General features: G+C 40.5%; 1 protein-coding gene across 1 annotated transcript in view; it reads right to left on the minus strand.

The window, feature by feature from the left end:
• Positions 1–952: 952 nt before the first annotated feature.
• Dpys (dihydropyrimidinase) overlaps positions 953–26310 on the minus strand; it is a 75865-nt gene continuing 50507 nt past the window's right edge. The window contains exons 8-10 of the mRNA XM_090339245.1: positions 10866–11073; positions 3324–3454; positions 953–1346 (exon numbers count right to left, since the gene is read on the minus strand). Of these exons, the coding sequence (XP_090195371.1) occupies positions 3338–3454; positions 10866–11073 (325 nt within the window). The 3' untranslated portion in view covers positions 953–1346; positions 3324–3337. The remainder of the gene's footprint in view (positions 1347–3323; positions 3455–10865; positions 11074–26310) is intronic.

The following is a 26310-nucleotide window of genomic DNA, read 5'->3' on the forward strand; positions in this document are numbered from 1 at the left end:
AGCAACTAAATTATTTCCTGGTAGAGGAACCATAATTTTTTGTTTGTCAGTTCCAAAGCTTGAACTCTGGGCCTCCTTGCTGTCCCTGAGCTCTTCAGCTCCCGGCTGTCAATCCACAGTGCCACTTTTGGTTTTCTGGTGGTTAATTGGAGATAAGAGTCTCATGGACTTTTATCTCCGGGCTGACTTTAAGCTGTGATCCTCAAATCTCGCCTCCTGAGTTGCTAGGATTACAAGCGTGAGCCACCAGTGCCAGCCTTAGGAATCTGTAATTGTGACAAAGTTTTCATTGCTAACCACAGCTGAGAGGAATGATAAAACATATGTGTGTGTGTGTGTGTGTGTGTGTGCATATGTGTATATATGTGTATGTATATATATATATATATATATTTAAGATTGGGAAAAAGAGCTGTATGTGTGAAGAAACTAGATGATTCCTTTCAGGTGCAGCTGAGCAGCCACTTTTTTTCTGTGCCTGAAACAAGGGATGGTGGGGTACACTGAGTTCTTACTTCTCTTTGTTAAATGTGCAGACTTGTCCCTTTCTCAGGGGGCAGTTATCAGGATAGCAAACCTGCCTGACTTTAATTCATGTTTTAAATATCCCTCTTGACCTACTTATCCAGGGGAAAAATAGAAGTTCATCCTCTCAGCTCACTTGACTTGGAGTTGCTCACAAGGGCATGGGGAGGAAGGCATACAGACGGCACCTTCTATCCAAGCTGATCCATTTAATCCTGAAGTCCAGCATTGATCAGAATGATGACTGGGTATGGGTAGTTGGCCTTGAATATATTCTATGATTTGGGCCTCTGATTTAATTATGTGGGATCTGTCAGTATCTCTGACACATGTCACACAGGAAATCATGTTCTAGAGGCAAGACCAATCCTGACCCACACTAATCCACCTAGCTACAAAGAAACGCACATAACTCAGACAACTGGAATATAAAATGAATTGCTCCATGTTTATTAATTGTAATAAAGTAGAAAATCAAAGTATCATTTTAAAACAAATATAGCCATTAATTTTTTTCAAGGAGAAAATGCTTTATAAAAACTCAAAGGCAGAAATCTAGTGCAAGCCGAGATAATATTTCAAAGTATCATCAATGAGTCTCCAGACTTTCCATTATAATAATATTCATTTATATCTTCAATCTTATGCAGCCACAAAGGCACTGTGCAGAAGACAGGTCTTGCTTGTGAAAGAGAATCAAAGAGGCCTAGAGTGATTATTTTTCCTAAAGGATTTTGCAGAGTTGAAATAAGGCTTGTCTCTCCATGGACTGACAGCACTGGCTGTGAGGCGAACTTCCGCCTCCTTTGCTCTGATTTTACCTTTGAAGAAAACAAAAAGAATTCAGATAACACCCTTCCTTACCAAGGGCTGGGATTGAAGCTAACCCCATGAAATGTGCTAATCAAAGTAAACACCAAACCTGTCCCTACAAACACTGGTAATAGCATTTGATAACATTCAATGGCATTTCTTTCTCTTACTCATCTTCCTCTGAAATTTTAAGCAAAGTTTTCGCAAGTGGAGGAATAATTCCAGTGATTTGGAAATGACAGAAATGCTCAAACATGGGGTTAACTACATCACACTGGTAAAGACTGAAATGTTCATCAATGAAAGAAAGTCCATTTGAAGAAGGTTTCATTATTTAAGTATTCATCATCCAAGTCCTTGCAATCAGGAGATTTATGTAGGTAAGCACAAGTAGCCAAAAAGTGAAAATGCAAAATGCCTGAGAACATGACTAAGCAGACCTTTGATAAGCAACATCCCCAGTTCATACCAATATCTACCCCACTATCAAATCAACCCTTCGTGTAAGACACTTGCAGATGGCTGCATGTTGGAACTTCTGACAACATACCACATATGAACAAAAATTCAGAATTTAATGAGATTGCAAAATTAGCCAACATGAAGATTTTATGAACTCAATGGAACTGATACCAAAGAGATGCTAAAATGGTAGCAAAAGTCTGGGGCTGGTACCTCACATCTGTAATCCTACTACTCAGTAGGCTGGATCTGAGGATTATGATTTGAAACCAGCCCAAGGAGACAAATTCATGAGACTCTTTTCTCCAATTAATCTGCCAAATGCCAGAAGAGGAGATGTGGCTCAAGTGCCAGCCTTGACTGAAAAAGCCAGGCAAAAGTACAAGGCTTGGAGCTCAACAGTACCTGTACTAAATAAATAAAATTTAAAAACAAAACACAGTAAAGCCATTGAATACCAGAGCAGTACCAGAAAGCAATTGAAGAAAAAAAATGGTAAGGAATAAAAATTACAGAACTTTCAAACAGAAAGTTCTTCAAATATCAGAAGACTTATAGGGAACCAAAGGAGTACTCAAATATCTTAGCCAACATTTTCATATCTATAACATTCTTTCAAAAACTAAATGTGAAATAATGTACATAAACTGCTATTAAATCATTTTCCTGAAAAATTTTATCTTTCTTATATAATTATATCTCCCTTTTGGGAGATGTAATTTATTTCTTGAATAATTTATTTCCTGAGTTCTTTACTTTGTGAATTTTCTATTTATTCTTCATGCATTCTAAATTCTGGGACATAATTGCATCTACAATACAAAGATTCATTTTTCCATGTAAAGTTCCAGTGGGTTTATAAATATTGACTGTGAAATAGTGCTATTTTAATAATACAGTTTCAGGGTCTTGTACATATTACCAGCCTGTACTTTTGCACTCATAGGAGATTATCTTGGGCTCTCTCTCGAGTGTTCCATAATTTCCCAGAGAAGGAATTGTTACCTAACCCAAGGCCCTTGTCAATCAGAAAGCTCATCTAAATGTTGTGTCCATGTTATCTCTCATCTCTTTTGCTATCCCTTAGTTATTGCATATTGTTACAGTATCTCACTTTGTTACCTGATATATCAGATATATTTGTATTTGGTTATTTGAAATTGGATAGGGAACGGGGAAAACAAGATGAGGGGTGGGGGAGGGGGGAAGGAAATGGGGACCAAGACATGAGAAAGGGTATTAATGTATGGGAATTAATGCACCATCTATCTGGCAAATATCATGTAACCCTTCTATTAATTACAATAAAAAATATATGAAAAAAAGTGTTGTGTCCATAGGTTTTTTTTTTTTTAATCAGACTTCCCTTGGCTCAACTATCCTTGAGTCTCCTATCTCTTTGAAGCTTCCGACCTTGGTCTCTTCAAAGGCACAAGAAGAAAGAGATGCTAATTTCCTGTACTGATGATAGTCACATGCTGATTATTCATACAGGACTATTTCCCTTTGCCCACATCCCTTACCCCCAGCACCCAGATCAGGAATGAGCCTGCATCCTGGTCCCAGCTGTAGAGTCCTCTTTTGTCTCTCTAGATTTCAATGTGATGACTTCTCCAGCATAGGGCTTGCGCTCCACCGGAGTAGGCACGCAAGTCTGAAACACAAAGCATTTTGTTCCTTTTTGCATGGTTTATCCACATCTTGAATTCAAAGATAATTACAGCATCCTTTATGAAATAGAGTCAAAATGAATCTGATAATTTCTCATGTGTTGGCCTCTCTTTTGCCCTATCACCTTATCACTAGCAACCTGAGTCTCTTGATTGTCTTCTCTTTTGTTGGTATTCATCAACTCTCAGGGAATGTTCTATTGGGGTGTCTGCCACATTTTCACTCTCATCTGAGTCCCATCCTACCTCCAACAGCCCTGTCTGCCATCGTACTATTTCTGCTCTAGTTGTCAACATTCCCTCTCCTGTATCTGGGTACCTGCTCCAGATTCTCTGAGCATTTTCTGCCTCATACAGCAATTTGCACACGTGTCTCACTTTCCTGATGGCTTTGGTGTGCCACAGATCTGCAGAATCACACCATTTTGGTGACTAATTACATATCCAAACTTGAGTTAATCCAGACATTAAGCAGAGTTCTGAAACCTGGACTTCCTAAGCAAAGGAATTTAAGGTAAGTGTTTGTGAACACTTGCACTTACCTGCACCTATGTTAAAAGAGTGTTGAGGAAGACTAAATGTTAAGAGGAGTGAGCATGAGGAAAGTGGGGAGAATAACATCTAGTGGAGAATACATTCTTAAGAATTGAAATACTAATAATAATATGCACACTTACACACATCCATAAGCAATTACACCCATTATAGTGAATCTCATTTTAGCCACTCAAACTAATACCTTACACTCATCAACACGGTCTGTGTTGCTTTAGAGTCATATGCATAGATATCTGACTAAAGGGTAGTAAAGTGCAAGAGTGAAACACCATGGCATAAACACTTCAAACAATTAACCACACGAACGTCAGGAAGTTTGGAATGGGGGAGGTAAATACATGGAGATGGACACTGAATGAATCTAACCATAATACTCAACAAAATAAATACATCCATATTTCAGTATTTTGATTTCACCTACCTCCGTTGCAGGCTCTGGGACTGTGTTGGAATGACCCGGAAAATGATAATCCAGGGGCTGTGCTTAGATGGGGAAGCCCATTCTCCCTTTGACATATGTATCTGTGTCTTTCTGTTTGTGACTGGGCTGTTATCAGCTGAGCAGGAAGCTGGAGCCCTTCCTACCACATCAACTTCTGCTCTCCCAACTAGGATTTTTTCTTCTTTGTATGAGTTGTCCTGGCCTAGGTTGAGTCAGTTTCTCTCATACTCCTCTGTCTTGCTTCATTGTGAATCTGGTCTCCAGGCTGAACTTCCTAGCAGGCCAGCTGTCATTGATGGGCAGATCCCAGGTCACTACTTGCCTAGCAAGGACTTTCTGTGTTGTGTTATCAAATGGTCTGGCTCTTGGTTGCAGTAACTATTACGGGGCTCTAAGCTGGTGACCCAGCTTGAATCTGCACTGTTTCACTGCTGACTGATTTCCATATATACAAAATAGGAATACTATCTTGTTTTTCTTCCATGGTTTTTATTTTGGTCAGTCATGGGGCTTGAACTCTGGGCGTAGGCACTGTCTCTGAGCTCTTCAGCTCAAGGCTAGCACTCTACCCCCTGAGCCACAGTGCCACTTCCATTTTCTGAGGGTTAATTGGAGATAAGGGTCTTACAGACTTTTGTGCCCCTGATGGCTTTGAACCATGATCCTTAGATCTCAGGCTCCTGAGTAGCTAGGATTACAGACCTGTGCCATGGCACCCAGCTTCCTCCATGGTTCTAAGACTCAGACTATAACTAAAATCTACTTGATGGCCAATAAGCAGTATAGGGGACAAATCCCTTAACAAAAACGCTTGGGACAGAAGTGTCAAGGATTTGTTTTCCTGTACCTTGAACTATTTGCATAGCCTTCATTGGTTGAACAATCTGAATCCCCAGATTTGAACACCGAAGTACTCTCATGTACCACATCTGGACTCAAAAACTCACAGCTTTTGGAGCATGTTGGATTTCAGGCTCAAGTTGCATTTAGAAATTTTCCTAAACTCAATAGTGAAATGGTAACACACCCAGCTCTAGTCTTTCTTTCCCCACCAGCCTTCAAATACTACTTGACAGTGTTTGCTTGTGCCTGTGGTGTAAACACTGCCACCAAACTTACTTTCAAGCCAGGGAAGGGCAATGAGGTCAGTGCAAAGATGCTTACAAGTGTCTCTGGTGGCCCCACACAGGCAGTCCCTTTCTTTCTTATTAGCAATCGATTGGAGGAAATTACATCTCTATGGTAGTCAGTGACATGTCTGAAATTACTTTCTCTGAACTATCACTTTGAGCAAGGCATTGACAAACTGTTATCTCAAAAATCGAAAACACTCATTTCAAGGACCAAATCAGTCCTCCACTCCATTTTATCTTATCAAGAAGGCAAATGATGCTTATCACTGAGAAGATACAAGGGGTTGAAAGCTTTAGCATCAGCATTCTGAAAGTATATACGACTCCACCAGGCGGTGCCTGCATCTCCATAAAATCAAAAGGGAACTGTACTTCCCACTGAAGTTTGAAGTTGTTATGACTGGGGGCGGGACAGGAAAAGAAATGACTTAGAGAATAACATAAGGAATGTCCATACTTTCAATTTTTAGAGGAAATTATAGCACTCTGAACACACAAAAGTTCCAAAAATAAAATCCATTTCAATTTGAAGTGCTATAAAACATTTGGTAAGGAATTAATAGTATATAATTTTGCTTTTAGGAATCTAAGTTGCTGTTACTTTTAGTTACTCTTTCCTTCCCTCCAAAATTCTGTAAGCAATGTCTTATTTAAAATTCAATGCTGTGGCCAGGAGGTTGGCCTAGTGGTAGAGTGCTTGCCTAGCATGCACGAAGACCTGGGTTCAATTCCTTGATACCACATATACATAGAAAAAGCCAGAAATTGTGCTATGGCTCAAGTAGTAGAGTTCTAGCCTTGTGAAAGCCTAAGGACAGCACTCAGGCCCTGATTTCAAGCCCCAAGACTCGCAAAAAAGAACCCTCCCAAACCAACCAAACAAACAAAAAAACAAAACCGATTGCCTGTGGAGCCAGTGGCTCACGTCTATAATCCTAGCTACTCAGGAGACTGAGATCTGAGGATCGAGGTTCAAAGCCAGCCTGGGTACTAAAGTCTATGAGAATCTTATCTCCAATTAATCACTAGAAACCCAGAAGTTGCGCTGTGGCTCCAGGGGTAGGGTGGTAGCCTTGAGCTAAAAGCTCAGGAACAGCGCCCAGGCCCAGAATTCAAGCCCCACAACCAACAAAACAAAAAGTGAATGCCTTATTATGCTATACTTATCAGTTTGATGTCTTATCATTTGATATGGAAAAGTTTCCTCTAAGTATCAGCTGTCTAATAAATTTGGAAATAAATAACAATTCTCCCAACTGTCAAATTGGATAAAATGCCTGCTATTTCTTTTAAAATACCTTATACCATCCAAAACAGTTTTAGTTGCTTGATGCTTATATATTTTATAAATAACAAAATCACAAACAACAATCAAGCTCACAGGTAACACGCCTGTTTAGGATGGAGCAGGATTTAAATTTCCTTCTATTTTCCTCTGCAAACATTGCCTTGGTCCTTTCACTCTTAGTTTATTAACCTATCAAATGCCATACATATGTGCCATGAAAGTATCAGTTTCTGTCTGAAGGAGACCAATAAGCTGCTGAAGGAGGCTGCCCTGCTGAGCTCTGGAGCAGGTAACTAGTGATACAGTTCTGTAGTTAGTGCATGCTTTAAGAGAGCAGAATTGGAAGTCACTACTGTTTGGGAGGAGGAAAACACATGTGAAGAATATATATTATGGGTCATTCCTTCTTGCCTTCAAATGCCTAGCCTCTCTCATAAAGAAGTTGAAGTATTTTAATTTTCTTTTGGGGGGATGCTAAGGTTTAAATGTTGGGTCTTACATATGCTAAGCAAACCCTCTAGCACTGAACTACCTCCCCAGTCCCCAAAATGTTAAATATTTTAATTGAAAACCAAGGAAATGGTTCTGGTAACCTCATGGAAATTTAAAATCTAGCATTCTTGTTAAGTCATATTTCTATTCTATATCTGCCTAATAAGGAGAGGGGTCTGAAACATCTCCAGAAACTTTCAAATTTCATTTCATTTGTTATTTTTCCCTCCACTCCAGTCTCTTTTTAAAATAATGGAGTTTGGATTTCACAATTATTTTTCCTCTATTCTTTTCTCTGTAGATATCTTATCAGAAAGATCTTACCACAAATTCTGGTTCTTTTGTATACTTCTTAGCCTAGACAAAATTACTTAATTTTTATGAGACTTGACTTTCTATTTTATTAAATGGGCATGACAGTCTCTTCATGTGAATGTAGAGATTACATACAATAAGGATTATAGGCTATTGATATGGTTTCTGGCAGACATTGTTTTAAAAGCAATGTATGATAATAAAAATTACTATTGCCTATTGTTATTTTTAAAACACTGTAATAGAATGCCTTAAAAGTTTAGAATCAGAAGAAAATATTAAGAACACAAGAGTCGTAGGCAACACATAAAAAATGATGTAAATATTAATTCTGCGAGCAAAACTCAAATAATTTGAAAAGAACTAACACCACCAGTCATCAGACCAGTCCATTATTTAAATACAGTCCCTATTAGTCTAGCGCCCCTGGTGGTAACCAACTGGAACTGACTACTGACTACAGAGAGCCTTCTGGCCTTCCCTATACTTCCTGTCTCATCTACTGCACTGTTCTATGGTTTCTACTCCTTAAAATTTCCTCAGTCTACACTTTCTACAGCCTCCTGGATGAACCAGTTTCTTTCAAATCTGTAATAAAGATTATGGTTTTTGTTCAGTCTTTCCCAAACCTAATACTGACTAATTTCTTGCTTATTTGCTTTAATACAATCAGAGTATCGTTTAACTATACAATTGTTAGAGTCGGATGGTCAGGGTTTATGTTCTGATCTTCCATTTACTTCCTGTGGTTTCCACTCAGTGCTTAGTGCTCTATTAGCTGTGCAATAGTTCTGTGTGTGTGTGTGTGTGTGTGTGGTTTTGTTGTTGTTTGTGGTTAATTGGAGATAAAAGTCTCACAGGCTTTCCTGAATGGGTTGGCTTTGAACCAGGACCCTCAGATCTCAGCATCTCTCAAGTAGCAAGAATTACATGTGTGAGCCACCAGTGCCTAGCAGTTTCGTAATTTGTTTTCTTTCTTTCTTTTTTTTTTTTGTCAGTCACGGGGCTTGAACACTGGGGCTGGGCGCTGTCCCTGAGCTCATTAGCTTAGTACCAGTTCCAGTTTTCTACTGGATAATTGGAAATACGAGTCTCCTGGTCTATAGTGCCTGGGCTGGCTTTGAACCTTGATCCACAGATCTCATCCTCCTGAGTAGCTAGGATTACAGGCGTGAGCCACAGTGACTGACTACTCATAACTATTTGAAGGTTCAAATTTCCTAATTGTGAAATGATGGAGATAATGTATCTTTTTCAGACAGGGCAGTGGCAGAGTCCTTTAGAACATGCCTCATGTTTAGTAATATTCATCAAAGGTAAGTACCACCGCTTACCACACAGATGCTCAAAAACATATAAGGTCCTTATATTTATCACCCATCTGTCACCTATTAAGGTGGACATTTACAAATTAACTCCACAGTACTTTAGTCACAATAGATTTCAGCTGAAACATAATATATATATATATATATGTAGTATATGTAACTTAATAGTAGAGTAATTGTCAGGCATATGCATAGCCCAGAGTTTGATCTCTTATATCAAATGCTAAAAAAAAAAAAAAAAAAAAAAAAAGCAGAAAGAGAGTGGGGAAGCCCCCAGGAAATGTAGCATGTCTTTGAATTTAAGCATTCTAGAACACTTATTTACCTTACCCCACATCTTAGGAAGTGTTCTTTTTTGTATTTTTAATGGAGGAATTTTGTGTGATGGGTTCTGAGGAAACAAAGTAGAAAACTTTCAGAAGACATTAGAGGAGAAATCAAAAAGACTACAAGAGCTAAGTGAAATGAATTTAAAAAAAAAAAACAACAGCTGGAAAATTTAGCCAATGCAATATACATTTGAAAAGCAGAAAGATGAGAGGGAAGCCTCAGAAGGAATTGCAGGTAACAAAGTCTGTTTGGCCAGATAAGAAACAGGAATGAGACCTGCGGCAGAGAACCAGGAAGTGTGCCCCTCCCCCTTGGCCAGTCACGCCTCTCTGGTTCAGTTTTGTTATGATTGAGATGACTGAGAAAGAACACAGGGCTACTTCTCCTCTCCAAAAATCCAGAAACCGAACTTTTTTGTTCTGAAAAATTCCAATATTTAATCATATTAAGGCTAGTGAAATTTAAAGACTACTTAAAACTCTACACAAACATTTGCTCACCAAAATGGGAAAGCAAAAGAACAGAATTGCCACTTCCTAATTTCCTACTTGACATATTTTTTAAAAGAATAACTTAATTGGCTCTCATAATTTGTTAGGAAGAAATGTTTTCATTTTTAAGATGAGAAAATATCCCAACAAGAATAGGGAATTTGTCCTGTCTCTAGAAAGTGGAAGGAAAGGCAGAATTCATATTTAGATCCATCTACCACAACTCCAGCATTGGCTGGTGGTCATGAGATTACACCTTTCAGATTTTCAACTACAGGGAGCAAATGCTACTGAAGAACTCAGAACTCAGGGTTTACATGAAGGCCACACCTCCAATAGTTGTTCCAGCTCCCTCCTGTTTCTTCTCTCTTATGGAAATCCTTACTGCACCATTAGCCATCTGGATATTAGAGCTCTAGAGGCCCCCAAAGACCCTGACCTGCTGGAGAAAACAGGAGACCTTAATAGATACCTGTCGTCAAAGAGAAATGCACTCTTCCACTGATTCTCTTTTCAGATTTTTTTGGGGGGTGGGTCAGTGCAGGGGTTTGAACTCAGGGCCTTGTGTTTGACAGCCAACACTCTACCACTTTTGCTATGTCACCCCAGCCCTATTTCTTTTTGATACTTTTCATAGAGAGTCTAGCTTTTTACTCTAAACAGCCTTGTGCAACCATCTTCTCTGTATGCTTCCTTTGTAGCTGGGGTGACAGATACTAGCCACAGCTCCCAGCTTTTCATAATCTGAGACAGGATGGGAGAGGGGATATCTCAGGAACATTTTGCTTGGGCTAATCTTGAACAGCAAAAACCCTGATCTCCACTTCTGCAAATAGGGTTAGAGATGCTTGCCTATAAAAATGAGTATTTGTCTGTAACATCTCCCATTGATCCTGACATACAAGGGTATGTGAGGCCACTGAGTATTCTGGGACAATACCATCACCATAACCCAGACAGCCAGGCGCAGATGCCAGCCTAGCCCACGTCAACACTAGTCCCCTGGGACATCGCTCACCCGGTCCCGCTGCTTGATGCGTTGGTAAATGTATTCAGCAAATGGCTTGCGGGGAATAAACTTCCCATCTCCTGCTGTGACATTGAAAACTCCAGCTTCGTATACCACTTTGCCTCTGGAAATAGTCACGAGAGGCACTCCATGACACACCATGCCCTCAAAGATGTTGAAGTTAACAGCCTGATGATGAGTTTTGGCTGAGATAGTCCTGTGTAGGGAAAAAAAAGAACAATAACAACAACAAAAAACAAACAAAAAGCTCCTCAGAAGCTCATTTGATGAATATAACATATTAAAAGAAGAATGACTTTGAAGAAAATTTAGCAACTCCATTAAGCCATTGCTTCATCACTGTAATGAGTGACTTTAAGAATAGAACATGGCATTAACATTTCATTACAAAGTAATTACATTTTCTAAGAGAAAACCCCCAGAGATCACTCTTTAAGGTGATGAATGAGGATGGAGTGGGTAAAGGACTCCATCCCTCATGCTTAGATTTCTAGATGCCTTAGAGAGCAACACATTCTTCCATCTTCCAGTCACACACATTGTAAACACCCGTGAAGACCCTGACCCGACCCACAGCTCTACAGAATCAGAACTCGTCGGCAGCCCTCCCAAGGATGGCTTATTCGGCCTTCCCAGAGGCCATAAAGGCTCCATAGTTATCAAATTGAGTTTTAGTGGCTGGGTGTTGGTGGCTCATGTTTGTAATCCTAATGACTTAGGAGTCTGGGATCTGAGGCTTGTGATTCAAAGTCAGATCAGACAGGAAAGTCCATGGAACCCTTATCTCCAAATAGCAAAAAGCTGGAAGTGGAGCTGTGGCTCATGTAGTAGCACATCAGCCTCAAGCAAAAAACCCTTAGGAGTGTGCTCAGATCCTGAGTTCAAGACTCAGTACTGGCATATGCATACATGTGTGGGCAGGCGCGCACACACACGTGCACACACGCACACACACGCACACACACACACACAGAATTTGGTGGTTATCAAGGAAAAACACTCTGCAAATTCCCCCACTACCAAAGATCATTCATTTGGCTTTTTTCTTTGTTTATTAGCATATATTAGTTCAGTTTTATCGTGTTTTTCCATAGATGCATATAATATACTTTGGCTAAATTCACTTCCTCTATTGCCCTCTTTTGCCCTTTATAAAACAATTTAATGGGATTTTGTATTATATTCATCTATGCATATGAATTTATCACAAATCATCCTCTCCTTCGCCCTCTCCTTTTACTCTTCATTTCTAAGACATCAAGCTTTTGGATTATACATATAAATTAAATGATACAATCTTTCTCTTTTTATGCCTGTTTTATTTTACTTGACACACACAGTACTGAAAATGAGGGAACTTTATCTTTTTCATTGCTGAGTAGTATTCCATTATTCATATATGGCTATATTTTCTTTGTCCACTCACCCACTGATTGATATTTGGGTAGGTTCCAAATCTTGACCTTCATAAACACAGGAGCACAGATGTCTCTTGGATAATCCTTTAGATACACACCTACAGCGGGATTATTTTATCTCCATAGCTTACTGACACTTTTCTGTCTTATAAATATGATGGATGACTTCCAGATTGGGTATCTGGAAATGCTGAGTGATCCATTTCCTTAAGTCTCAATGAATAGAACATGTTTTAAAAACAAAGAAAACATCTGGCAGCTGTGAATAGTAGGCATATAGTCTGGATTCCAGTAGACATTTCTATAATCCCTCTCAGGTTAAGTTCTCCAGGCTGTGTCTGAAGAACAGCTCAAAGCCTCCAACCCCTAAAAGTGGAAAGAGTAAGCTGGGAACTTGGAACCCCGAGGTATTGTATGCTACAGTCCTTAAAATGAATGAGAAAACACTTGCCTGCTCCTTGCTTCTCAACACCTTTATCCGGCTTCTGATTTGGCTTCTGATCTGAATCTGTCCACACAGAATGATAGTCTGCAGTGCTCCTGAGAGTTTTCTCCTCCCTTGAGTTTCTCATCTCGGTCAGTGATGGCACCATTTTCTTTCCTCATCCTCCATCAAGTCTGGGAGTCCTTCATCCCTACCTAAACCTCCAACTTGCCCACTTGTCTCCCTCTCCACTGCTACTACCTAAAGCTACTCCACCACCATCTCTTCTCTGGACTTTCCCCAAACCTCTTCCTGACCTCTTTCCCCTTCTCTACAGAATTGTTCTAATGATCCTTTAAAAAATGAAAGTCAGAGCCAGGCACTGGCATATATGCTTACTCAGGAGGCTAGGAGCTGAGGACAGAGGTTTCAAAGCAGCCACCCTCAGCTGGGAAGTCCCTAAGACTCTTCTCTCCAATGAACCACCAAAAATCTGGAAGCAAACTTGTTGCTCAAGTGGTAGTGAGCTAGCCTTGATCACAAAAGCTCAGGGGCAGCACCAAAACCCTGAGTTCAGGTCTAAAATCAACACACACACACACACACACACACACACACACACACACACACAGATTATATCACTTTTCTGCTTGAAACAATAACTAGTACACCACATAGATATCTATTTTTTTTTAATTTGCTCACAGGCTGGGAGTGTGGCTTAAGTAGCATGCTTGCCTAGCATGCACGGAGGCCTGGGTTCAATGGTTCAATTCTCCAGATCCACATACACAGAAAAAGTCATAAGTAGCGCTGTAGCTCAAGTGGCAGAGTGCTATCCTTGACCAAAATGTGTCCAAGACAGTGCCCAGCCCCTGAGTTCAAGCCCCAGGACTGGCAAAAAAAAAAATCTGCTCGCAAGGAAAAATGTTCATGATGGGAAAGAAAAGGAAATCTCCAGTATGCGCATGTGTAGTTAATCTTTATAATGCCTTTTGAGGAAACAGCACAGCTTCCCCTATTGTGTAGGTAACTAGACTTAGATTTTAAGAATTAATTATCAAAGAACATTTGATTGGTTTGATTAAACTTGGATTTTAAGGAAATTTACACTAAAATGGCTTTTTATGTGCAGTTCTCTTCTGACACATGTTTATTAAAGGAAATTCACATACATGTGGACGGACACAGGAACTATGAAAAAGGAAGCATGCATGTGGTTTGAGAAAAACGCACATGGAGGATTCAGAACTTTCTCAAAAGTTCTTATTATATCTGTGTTTTAAATTGTGATTTTAAGATGAAGGTTGACACAGCAAAATGTCCAATCAGATTTTTCTGCTTCTTGCCAAATAAATATCATCATCTTGACTTGCTCAGCCTTTGGGGATAGCAAGGGAAAGCAGAAAATGTAGAGGACACATAAGCGATTTCTTGATAATAGGGCATTATGTAAATGAAGTCGAGTTAACACACAATGTGAATTCTATGCCGGATCATAAGTCACGGAACGAATATACTTCCACTGTCACTTCAGAAGGCTTGTGACAAGGTTGTCATTTGTCACCCAACTCCAGCCAGAGCTGTGATTCTCTAATTCTAGGGCTCTTCAGCACTTCTGAAGCTTTGCAGCTTTCTTCATCCTGAATGCCTTCTGGGTACTTCTACGGCCTCTCTCCCTCCCTGCAAGCTGTTGGGAATCCAGCCCTGGTCTCAGGGGATGGCATCAGTGTCACAGGAGACAGGCAACCAATTGCCCTAACATGATCACCAAGCAACCTGCACATGTATCGACCCCACTGTATATGTATTTTATGACTGAGTCCAAGAAGATTTGAGAGAATCCCCCAGGAGTCACCTTTGTGATTCTCTCCCCCTGGACTTTAGCATTGTCCAAGTTTTATTTGTGTTCTATGTTGCATTTTTTTTCCTTTGTGTTACGCTGAAAATGGAATCTAGGGTTTCACACATGCCCGTAAGACAAGTACTCTATTATGGAGTTATACTTCTAGCTCCCATCTAAGAATATTATAATGATCTTTTGAACAGGCTCATTTCCTAAGTGTTGTACACTTGGATCCTCTGTGTTTTATAAATACAAAGTGACCCAATAAAAAAATTGCCTTCTTTGTCCTTCTATGCATTCAGATACTGTACTTACTCTCCCCTCTGCTGTCCTCTAAGACAGGACTGTGCTTTGGAAATAGAATTAAATAGTAAGCCAACATCCAGTCTAGAAGTTCAGAACCTGATATTTCTGGTGAGCTGTATAACTTAATTAGTAAAAAGTAATTCGTTGCATCTTACCAAATCATATGAAGCACTTGTTTATTGGTATCTAGTAATACATGGTAATAACAACATTATCGATAATGATAAATCTACAGACAAGTATTATTTCCTTGCTTCCTCCAGGATAATTCTCCTCTAGAGCTGTTTAAGAATGTGTCCAAGGTTTCAAGTGCAATAACTTTTGAGCCTCTGAGAGATAGAAACTATTTTCTCCTAAAGAAAATACTGTGATGTATGGCAGTTCCTCAAAAGACTAAACATAGAGCTCCCCTATGACCCAGCAATTCCACTAGTTGGCATTTACCCAAAAGTCCAGAAACAAGGACATACTAAATCCACTAGCACAACGATGTTCATTGCAGCACTATTTAACATAGCAAAGATATGGAACCAACCCAGATGCCCCTCAGTTGATGAGTGGATCAACAAGATGTGGTATTTATACACAATGGAATTCTACACTACTGTCAGAAAGAATGACATCGCCCCATTTGTAAGGAAATGGAAAGACTTAGAAAAAATCATATTAAGTGAAGTAAGCCAGACTCAAAGGAACATAGGCTCAATGGTTTCCCTCATTTGTCATAATCAGTAGAAACCTTGGGCTCTCCTAGCAGAGACTTACAATAGAACAAAACCTAAATACATAAGGCCATATAGGATGACGCTAAATGGAAGGACCTCCAGGATATAGAAACAAAAGCCATATGAGATTGTTGTCCATAATGTACTATGTTATCTCTCATCTCTTTTGCTGTCCCTTGGTTATCTCATATTGCTATAGTATTTCACCTTGTTATCTGATATATTGGATATATTTGTATTTGGTTATTTGAAATTGGATAGGGAAGGGGGGAAAACAAGATGAAGGGCGGGGTTGGGGGAGGGAAATGGGGACCAAAACATGAGAAAGGGTATCAATGTATGTGAAGTAATACATCTTTTATCTGGTGAATATAATGTAACCTTTCTATTAATTACAATAAAAATATATGAAAAAAAGAAAATACTGTGATATATTTAACTCTGCTATAAGAGAGTTAAAAATTGTGGTATATTTTCTATATTTAATTATTGGCTTTCAACATAAAAATGCAGTATCACATGATTTATAAAATTATGGCAAATCATTGTTTAAAATATTAGGGGCAGTTCCAAGACCTTGGGTTCAAGCCCAGAGTCAACACAAGAAGAAAAGAAAGAAAGAGGAAAAGAAATGGAGGAAGGAAGAAAGGAAAAAGAAAGAAAGGAAAAGAGAGAAAGAAAAAAGAAAGAGAAAGAAAAAAGAGAAAAAAGACAAGAAAGAGCAAGAGAGAAAGAAAAGAATATAGGGAAGGGATAGGAAGGGAAGAAGGCAGGCAGGCAGGCAAATAATCAGTCTTGGATGGTTAAAATAGAAGAGGAGTTTGTCAGATAGAAAATGCTGGATGGCTTAGATAATCTCCAGCAGGTCGAGATGACTTAGCTGAGAGTCTATGTAGCCAGAACCTATGGCCCAGGCTCACCACTGAGCTGAGAGACCCACTGCTTCCTCTAGACGCAGGTCTCAGTCATGGCCTCATTGCACAGGACTCAGCCACCACTGCTAGATCTTCGTCACAAAGCTCTGAACACAGAGGTATATTTCACCTTCACCAGCATGAACTCTTTTGGCATCTGCTTCTCAAGTTACCATCTTACATGATAAAATGTAGCTCTAGGATAGTTCATAAGAGCCCAAGGACTCAGCCATGGAGAAGTTGTGGTCCCAGCTTCTGCCTTGGAGAGAATTTCCCAGAGCACGTGTGCACACAGGAGCAGCAGATGTCCTTACAAAGGCATGTGAGCTTGGACTTGTGTTCTTTCCATGAATGCATCGCATCTCCTATACTGAACTGTGAGCTACTAGTAACCAGTTAAGATGTCTATTTACTAGAAAGAAGAACCCTGCCTGGTCTTCAGTCTTTCAGTGAACCTCCAGGACCTCAAAAAACAAAACAACAAAAAAACCCCTTCATATGATCATCTCAAAGGTATAATCTACTGGTACCGGTGGCTCATCCTTATAATCCTAACTTAAGGGGCTAAAATCTGAGGATTGTGGTTTGAAGCCAATCTGATTAGGAATCTATGATACTCTTATCTCCAATTAAGCACCAAAAAAGTCAAAGTGAAGAGGAAGTGGGAGTGCTAACTGGCTACCTTTTAGTAAAAACACTCAGGGATAGCACTCAGCCAACAGTTCTAGCCTCTGGGTTGGCACACATGCAAACGGTGTAACTGAGTCCTTTCTGGAATGCCCACCAGCCATTGCCCTGGGCAGGAGTGAGCGTTAACTACAGCCTTTGACTCATGTCTCAGATTATGCCAGAGCAGGCAGAAATAGGCCTGTTCCTCTCTACACAATCCCTGCGTCTTTACTGTGGTATAATACAACATCCCTCAGATATGTGTAAGTTTTCCAAGGACAATCCCACTGAGGTTTCCCTTGTGCCGGTGTGAAGGCCAAGTTCCACCTTGTATCACCTTTCCAGCAGAGCTGGTGGGCTTCTCATCATGTCGTGAGTAGACATTCATTTGAATGCCCCCCTGGCCAGAACACACATTCTCAGGCTTAGGCTAAAAGCCAGAGTCAGCCAAAGGGATGACAGCATCGTTATAAGGGTCAGCGACTCTGGAGATAAAGCTAGCAAGTGTCCATGCAGATTCTGTGGCCCCCATTCTATCCTGTCCTAAGGCAGACAGGATGGCAGCACTGTAGTTTTGTCTCTGCACTCATTCTTCCTCCTTCTGTTGTCTGTTTTCCTCTATGAAACTTGTTTTCCTCAAAGGAGATGACTGGCAAATCTTTTAGCCATGGTGTCCTTTCTGTCCTTAACGACCTAAGATATTCTTAATCATCTAAGATATTCATGAACAGGTGAATGGATCAAGAAGATGTATGCATATTTATAGGTATATGTATATCTATAAACAAATATACGTGTATATACATGTGTGCATATACATACAGAGTATTATTCAATTATGAAATCATCACACTGAACATTATTTATGAGTACCACTAATTTCTGTGTAGCACATATAAACATGTACTATTTATGTGTACTAAAAATAGGTAGCAATTTTTAAGAGCCCATGGATGTCTCTGCTGCAGAGTCCAAAATGTCTCTGACTGAGAAAGAACTGAGAAGGAATTTTCAACAAAGTCTGCCTGCAGGACATAAGTAATCATGAGGAGATGTTCTGATTCCATTTGTGAGTGCAAAGGAACTGCATGGTGCATGATCAAATAGTTTTCAAATCTAATATGTAAACGAGCACAGAGGAGAAGGCTTTGTGAGAAATACCGTCTCTCTCCTTCCAAAAGAGCTACCGTTCCAACCTGCTGGCCTGCTTGGGTGAAGATGAGAAGACAGGGGAATGATTAAATTCTTTCTCTCTGGGTTCCTGGGCCATTGCCTCCTCATTAGCAGATTCCCTGAAAAGATGTTTTCCTGGTCACTGTGCCCCAGGGAGATGCATGCAGCCCTTTGTCAAGTTCACTGAAAGTCTGAATTAAACAAGGGGTGTCACTGGCATATCTCACTGTAGGGATGTCACCCTTGTCTTCCTGCATTCCACTTTACAGTACAATCTCCAAGGTTGACACCAGCTGGGAAGCAGAGGCCCCGGAGATAACATTAAACTATTTGCCTTCTTAGTCAATAGCTTTGATACTACCCACATCACAGCTACAGAAACACATCGTGTCCCTTTGCAAATAGCTCTCTATCAAGAGCTGCATGCCCCCACAGATGAGAAAAACCACTGGAGCAAAGCCTGGGGACAGTGACACTGCCCGTGTGCATGTGGTGAGTGGACCTGGGAAGGGAAGGGCATTGCTGAGTGTACCCCAGGTCTTCCTGACCCCAGAAAAAGACTTGCCTGGGTATTTGTTATGTTCTCTTCCAAATCAGTCATTGTATTCCTGGCTAGGATGGATTCTTATCTGGTTGCCATGAGAACCAGAAAAGAAGTTAATAGACTCATCTCGGGGCTATTAGGGGTGTTTTAAAAATTAGACTGCATTTCTCTGTTATATGACACCTGCATATTTGGTATAAAATAATGATAGCTCATCTTGTTAAATCTTCTCAACAGCCCTAAGAGGGAGGCATGATTATTGTTCCTATGTGATAAAGGAGGCTGAAGCTCACACAAAAAATCTATCCTGTACCCCAAGGTACTTAGCTTGCATTCATGTAGCAGAGATAGGAATAGTTAGGTATTTGGTTTCAGGGCGCAGGCTCTTACTACCAGCCAACACTGCCCTTTCAGAGCTTCATAGGGTGCCCCCTGGAGGTCATTATGTGAATGACACTGTTCTTCATCCCTGGGGAAAAGAAATGGGACTCAGCCTCTCCATTCCACATTCTCCTGGTCTGTCTTCTGTTTCACAGCAAAGGATTTAAGATGCTATTAAAGTTTCCCTAAGCTGAAATTGACTGGTCATTCTCAATGTGATCAAGATAGCAGATTTTTAAAAAATTCTTTTCTGAGGCGTATTCCAACAGCCTCTTTCCACCTATGTCTTCTGTCAATTGCTTGGATATGACAAGTTATCTAAATGGGAAGCAGAGCAGCCACATCTCTGGAAATGCTAACTGGTGCTACTCCAAGTACATTGTCATTACCAAGCAAAGTTGCCACTCACTGCACCCATCAATCACCCTCACTTGACTCAGACTTCCACACCTACCTCCTACGGAGGAGAAAATGGGAATTGCTCCAGTCACTTTATTAAATCTAAATTGGATGATAACTTGGTACTCTATTGGTGTCCGTGGATGACAAAACATTTCATGTGGGTTTATTAAAACACTGTGAAGGCATTATTTTAAAGAAATAAACAGCTAGTATAACCCCTTCATTTTGTCCTTGGAGCTGTGTTATGGATGTATATGTATCATGTCAGAAGGAATTGGGTAGAGACACTGAAAATCTGACCTTAGGATAGGTACTATGTCCTTTGGCCCTGTGCCTCACATAGAACTGAGCAAGTAGAAGGCATTTTATATACATATTATCAGAAAATAAGCTAGGAGTACATTTCTAGGTAACTACTTCACATAAAGTAATTCACGTTGTGTACACTAGTTTTCAGAAAGTAGGGAACTAAAAATAATTTAGTGCCTTGAAGAAAAAGGAATTGAATGTGAATCAGCCATGCTAGCATAATTACTAGAAGGAAGGCCCTGAGAATATTAAAAGCTAAGTGCTTATAAGTAAGGGATGATTACTAGCTTTTGGAAATCTAGCCAATTGATTTGATGGGTTGATAAGAGTTGGAAATAAATTCATAAGGTAGAATATGCACTGAGTATTCTCATTTTACTGCCACCTTCCTGGGGAGCTACTTTGCCTTTGACAAGATGACATTGCTTAACAGAGTCCATCGTCATAACTTGAGCAATACAGGGCATTTTCTACATAGAAATATTGGCTAGCCCAGGCACTGTCCTTCTGAAAGTACCGAAAAGGTCAAGTGCCTATATTATATTCAGCTCTAATGCCAGGTTTTGGAAAAGAAAGGAGCTAACTTGTATATAAAAGGAAGACATGTTCTCAACTGAGTGGGTAAAAAAAGAATCTGTATGCATAGGACTATCTAAGGCTCTCCTAAACTTTACTCCTTGTCTTATTGAAGAGAAGATGACGTGTGTGTGTGCGTGTGTGTGTGTGTGTGTGTGTGTGTGTGTGTGTGTTGCTATTAGTGCTTGAACTCAAGATCTGGGCACTGTCTTTTGCTTTTTTGTTCAATACTGATGCTCTACCATGTGAGCCACAAACTCCCTTCTGGATTTTGAGTAGTTAATTGGAAATGAGTCCCATAGACTTTCCTTCCTTCGGCTGGCATCATCAGATCTCAGGCTCTTCCATAGATAGGATTACAGGTGCGAGTCACTAAGACTCAGCCAAAGATGACCTACTTATTTTTCTCCCTCCATCTCTATGGAAGAGAACAAAAGGTGTTAGGGAACACAACCAGGGCAGATGAGACTATTGTGGCACCTGACACTTCCTTCTCCACAATCTGGGAGGGAGGGGTGCGAGTAAAAGAATAAAGGAACTTGCTTGGCCAGGCCAGGCAGCCATGAAATTCAGAAAGACCTAGAAAGCTGAAGGCCTGGTGAAATCCACAGACACACTGCAGCTTCTTAAACAGAGAGAAGTTCTAGCTCAGCTATCCTGAGACTCAAGACCTGGCCCCAGCACGCCTGAGAAGGCAGCAAAGCAAGCCAAATGGATGCCACACCACACTGTTCCCAAGTCACACATGCAGAAACCCAAACTCATCCGAAGAATTTTCTTTTCCTAACCGTAACAAATATGCATGTACTCTGCTCTATGTTATGCACTTAGAACATTACTTCATTTAATCTTTCCCCCAAACACATGGGATTATTATTACTATTTTATGCATGAGAAAATGGAGGGTAGGAGAGGTTAGATTGTGTAGAACACATGAAGCAAGCAGCTAAGCCACACAATGAACTGGAGTCTGTGCAAAAGCCTTCCCTTTAGTGATGAAAAGTGGCTAATGTTAACCTCAATCTGCAAGTTCATTTGGAGGTTGCCTGAGCCAGTCACTAACCAACAGGGCACACATACAGGCACTACGTTTACATACTCCTGCCATGGCTAGGAAATTCCACTTAATGCTGACTGCTCAAAAGCCATCAGTCGGATTTGAATCGATGGAGCCACTTAAAAATGTGGAAAGGAATTCATTCAGAATCCTGTAAGTTGAATGGGCATAACCAAGTGACCTTTATCAATCACTATTAGTTTTGTGGGGGATATAGAATCTCATTACTCCAGGCTTGCTTCTCCAATCACTCTTTAGTCTGAGGCTGTATTGGGAATTGAAATCAACATTCTACCTTGAGGGAAGTGCTCTACCACTTGAGCCATGCCCCAGTCCTTTTGCTATTTGCTTTGTTTTTCAGAAAGAGTCTCCAACTTTTACCTCCTCAGCCAGAGGACTAAGATCCTCTCATACTTGTCTTACATGTAGCTAAAGTTACAAGCATATGCCATCAGGGCCATCTTTTCAATCCTGATTTGATTCACTATCTGAGGTACTGGCTATGGAAAAAACAGACCATGGGTTATCAAAGTGCCAAAGGCTTCCTAACTGTCTTGGTATGAAGTGGGATCTGAACTTGCACAGTCAATGCAATCTCCAAATCTGTAAACCAGGGGTTGACAAACTATACAAATACAGCCAGATCTGGCCCACAGCTTATTTGTGTCAATAAAGTTTTATTAGAAAACTGTCACACTCATTGATTTACATGGCTATGGCTACTTTTGTACTCTCAGTGCTTGGATCCACATTTCCTCCTTCAGTCTCTCCACAGGCCATGTTACCATTTTCCATTTAACCAATGAGGAAATGGAGATCACAGAGGTTGAGAGGTTGAGTCCCCTGGGACATACATGCAAATCCAGGAATCAAACAGGCAGGGTGCCTGGCCCCATTCACTCACTCTCCTGTCACTGTTACTGTGGCTTACAGGATAAATGAGCTGTGATACTCTTCACTTGCTGAAATAACTACAGATGATGATGCTCCAGCATCTCATCCACCTGCCTAAACTAGATCATCCTGGAGGCTTGGTTAGAGACAGACACAGAGTCCCAAATAGCAATCATGCTGAACCAACCCCAAAAGCACCTGCTTCTATAAAACACCATGAAGATACTGGGGCCAATGTGTTCCTAAAACTGTGTTCCAGCAGGCACAAGGCTTGTAGTTTAAGGTAGAGAGGCTAGAAAGCCACAGAAATGCAGACTGCCAGCCTGACTCAGCTTCGTCCTGGAGCAGCCTCAGGGCAAAAAATAAAAACCATCCCCCACCTAGAAACTTGAAGGAGAGCGAATCCCAGGAGGGCATGAAAAGCCACAGCCACACACCCAGAGATCCGCTGACTGGAGAAAATGGGGTAATAATAGCCCAGCTTAAGTGATGCTTAAAAGGCTGGGCACTGTGGCAAAGAATTCACTCGCTGACTCTACATAGCACCTTTGATAAAGGTTTCATCATTCTTCCCATTTGGCAGACAAGCACACTGAAGCAAACCAAGGCTAGAGAGCTTACCCAAAGACTACTCGATTACCAAGGAGACAGCTAGCATCTCAGCCCAGGGAATTTAGTTCCAGAGACCAAGCCTCAAGCCTTGGGCTCTACGCTGTTTGGAGAACCTAAGAGAGTAGACCTTGGAGTTGGAGAGGCCTACTCAGAAGCCCCTGCTTCCCATACCCTTGCCAAGCTGGCTGAACCATTGTCTTGAAACAGGAACCGTTGAGGATACTGGCCCTCTCACTTCAGAGGTAAGAATGGAGTTAACAGCAGCCACTAAACAGTGGCCATGCACCTGCTGAGCCAGACCACGACAAAGGGTGAGCACCACACCTTCCCTCAGAGGCTCTGGGTCCTGGGTCAGGTGTGTGTGCTTCACTTTTTGACCAAGGGCAGACACCCCACCACACCATTGAAAGTACGAGAACTTTGAACCAGGGCTATGTCCCACTCACTTTGCCTGTTGGTCCCCTTGTCCTTGCTCTTCCTCAGTCAGACCCATCTTCCCTCTCCAACTGCCTGTCCTCCATCCTCTGGACTCAGTATCAGATGCAAAGACAACTTCCCTACCACTGTAGAAGGCCAAGTCATACACCTCTGTATGTATAGATGCAAATACAAATGTGCACATATTCATGTACGTGCACCCACACATAAATATGCACACGAGCTTCTACTTTAAACTGAACACTGACCAATAGAGCCTGGCTGAGTTACTTCTTGGATAGTTGTGTGCAAGATCTGTGTGTCTATGTATGTTTATGTGCATGTGTGCCAATAATGGACTTGCACTCAGGACTTGGGCATTATTTCTTAGCTTTTTTTTTGGTTCATGGCTGATCTTCTACCATCTGAGCCACAGCTTCACTTCTAGCTTTTTTGGTGCTTACTTGGAGATAAAAGTCTCATGTACTTTCTTGCTGGAGCTGGCTTCCAACCACTATCCTTAGAACTCAGCTTTCTGAGTAGCCAGGATTACAGATGTAAACCACCAACCCCTGGTTTGGGATCTCTCCTTCTTTCTCTTTTGGAATTCAAAAGCATTTACCCTTGACAACTTCATTTGCTTTCTTGCACTTACTAATAACTCTTCAGTGACTGGAAGCCACGGCCAAGGTGATCTCTGATTAATGGATGATAATAAATAAAAATACCCAGTTGTGGCTTCCATTTACTACATTACTTAAATATTAAACTGTGCTAGACACTTTTCCTCCTTGTTTTATTTAATCCTCGATACTACTCTATGGAAGTAGAATTGTTTTGTGCTTCTTTTATATGCAACTCACCTCTAATCATAAATAAAAGCCTCTGTGACTAGAATACAAAGTTGCTGTTATGGCCTCTTGCTGCCAGTGGTCCCTGCAGAATGCAAGGCTGCAGTTTAAATGCACATGCAAAATTCTTCCCCATCTTCTTCTAGAAACACTAGATTTCCTTAGGAGGAAAACATAATTTAATATGGGATAATTAGAAATTAAAATTGGAGATTAGTGTGTGCTTCACTTTTTTACTTTAACTAGAAAAGGTATGGTACTAGCACCTGTGAAAAGTTGAATAGAAGGATATCTTCATCAGCGGAAATTTCTATGCCCCCAAATTGACAACTAAAGAATGAGTCAGCACAAGTCTATTGTCATGTCTTCTTTTAGGTCTTGCATACAAACTATTCTCAGAGGTACCAGAAAAACACTTATATGAAGAGTAGAAGTAAGTTTGCCATATATTCAGGCATTAGAAATACTAGTATGTTAAAAATAAAACACCCATTCAGATCTTTTATCCTATTGTTGATAGTCATTTTTATGTCAGTCCTGGGCTTGAGCTCAGGGCCTGAGCACTGTCCTGTGGACTTTCTCAAGGCTAGAGCTCTACCACTTGAGCCTCAGCACCACTTCCAGCTTTTTCTATGTATGTGGTACCAAGGAATTGAACCCAGGTCTTTGTGCATGCTAGGCAAGCACTCTACCACTAGAATAAACTCCCGGCTGCTGATAGTTGTTTTTGCATCATTAAATTCTTCTTGTTTCTGATTTCTCACTTAGACAAAGGAGGTAGAATCACTAATTAGGTTCATAGTGTTACCACAAAGAAGGTAAAGAATGTTGGCTTTCAGAGATGGATTTCCTAAGTCCAGAATTTCAAGAGCATTATTTCACAGCTCTAGCCTATTCACTCTATGCAAACCTTTGTTACTTCTGGTTTTAGTGAGGAAAAGAAAGAAAAAGGAGACATACTATAGGCAGAAGAATATTAGGAAGTGCCTATCTGCTCACGAGTACTCATTTACTCACTCATTTAGCATGAACTTGTTGTTCATCTCCTCTGGGCAGGCTGCGGGCTAGAAGCTGGGATAACAAAAGACACATATAGAAGACAGATGGAAACCCTGCCACCCATGAAGCTGATCCTCTAGCCATACTATTTCTGAAATACAATCAACAGAATTGTAACATATATTGAGTCAAGCCAACATTTCAATAATAGTAGGATGCATACAATGCTTTATAGTTTACTCAAGTCATTCTGTGTGTGTGTGTATGTGTGTGTGTGTGTGTGTGTGTGTGTGTGAGAGAGAGAGAGAGAGAGAGAGAGAGAGAGAGAGAGAGAGAGAGAGAGAGAGAGAGAGAACTGGCTTTGAACTCATAGCCTCCAGGCCTTTTCACTTAAGGCTGGGACTCTATCACTTCCGGCTTTTGCTGATTATTTGAAGTATCCTGGATTTGTCTGCCCTAGGCTGGCTCTGAACACCAGCCTTCCTCAGATCTCAGCCTGTTGAGTAGGATTATATTATAAACCACTGGCATCCAACTCAAATCACTTTCACTTAACTATAGTAATTTATTTCTCAAAAGATCCTTAGGGAGTTTGCAAGAAATGTGACAAACTATTTCAATAAAGATACAAATAATACCTTACCCAAAGAACAATGAGCAGTAGGTTTGAGTAGATATTTTCTCTAAAGGAAAAAATTCTAAAGATTAACAAATGAAAAAGTGTTCAACTTCCTTATTGTTCAAATATATGCAACTGCAGATGAAAGGTAACAATTTTTAACCTCATAAAAAGGAAGCAAAAATCAAAGGCAAAGTAAAAGATTGTGTGATATCAAATCATCATACTCTTTGAGTAATTCTGCTTTTAGTTTTCTATCTATGGAAATAATCAGAAATTTGGTTTTAAATAGCAAAA

This window comes from Megascapheus bottae, chromosome 9 (assembly GCF_031878675.1).
Source record: "Megascapheus bottae isolate mThoBot1 chromosome 9, mThoBot2.hap1, whole genome shotgun sequence".
Classification (NCBI taxonomy): Eukaryota; Metazoa; Chordata; class Mammalia; order Rodentia; family Geomyidae; genus Megascapheus; species Megascapheus bottae.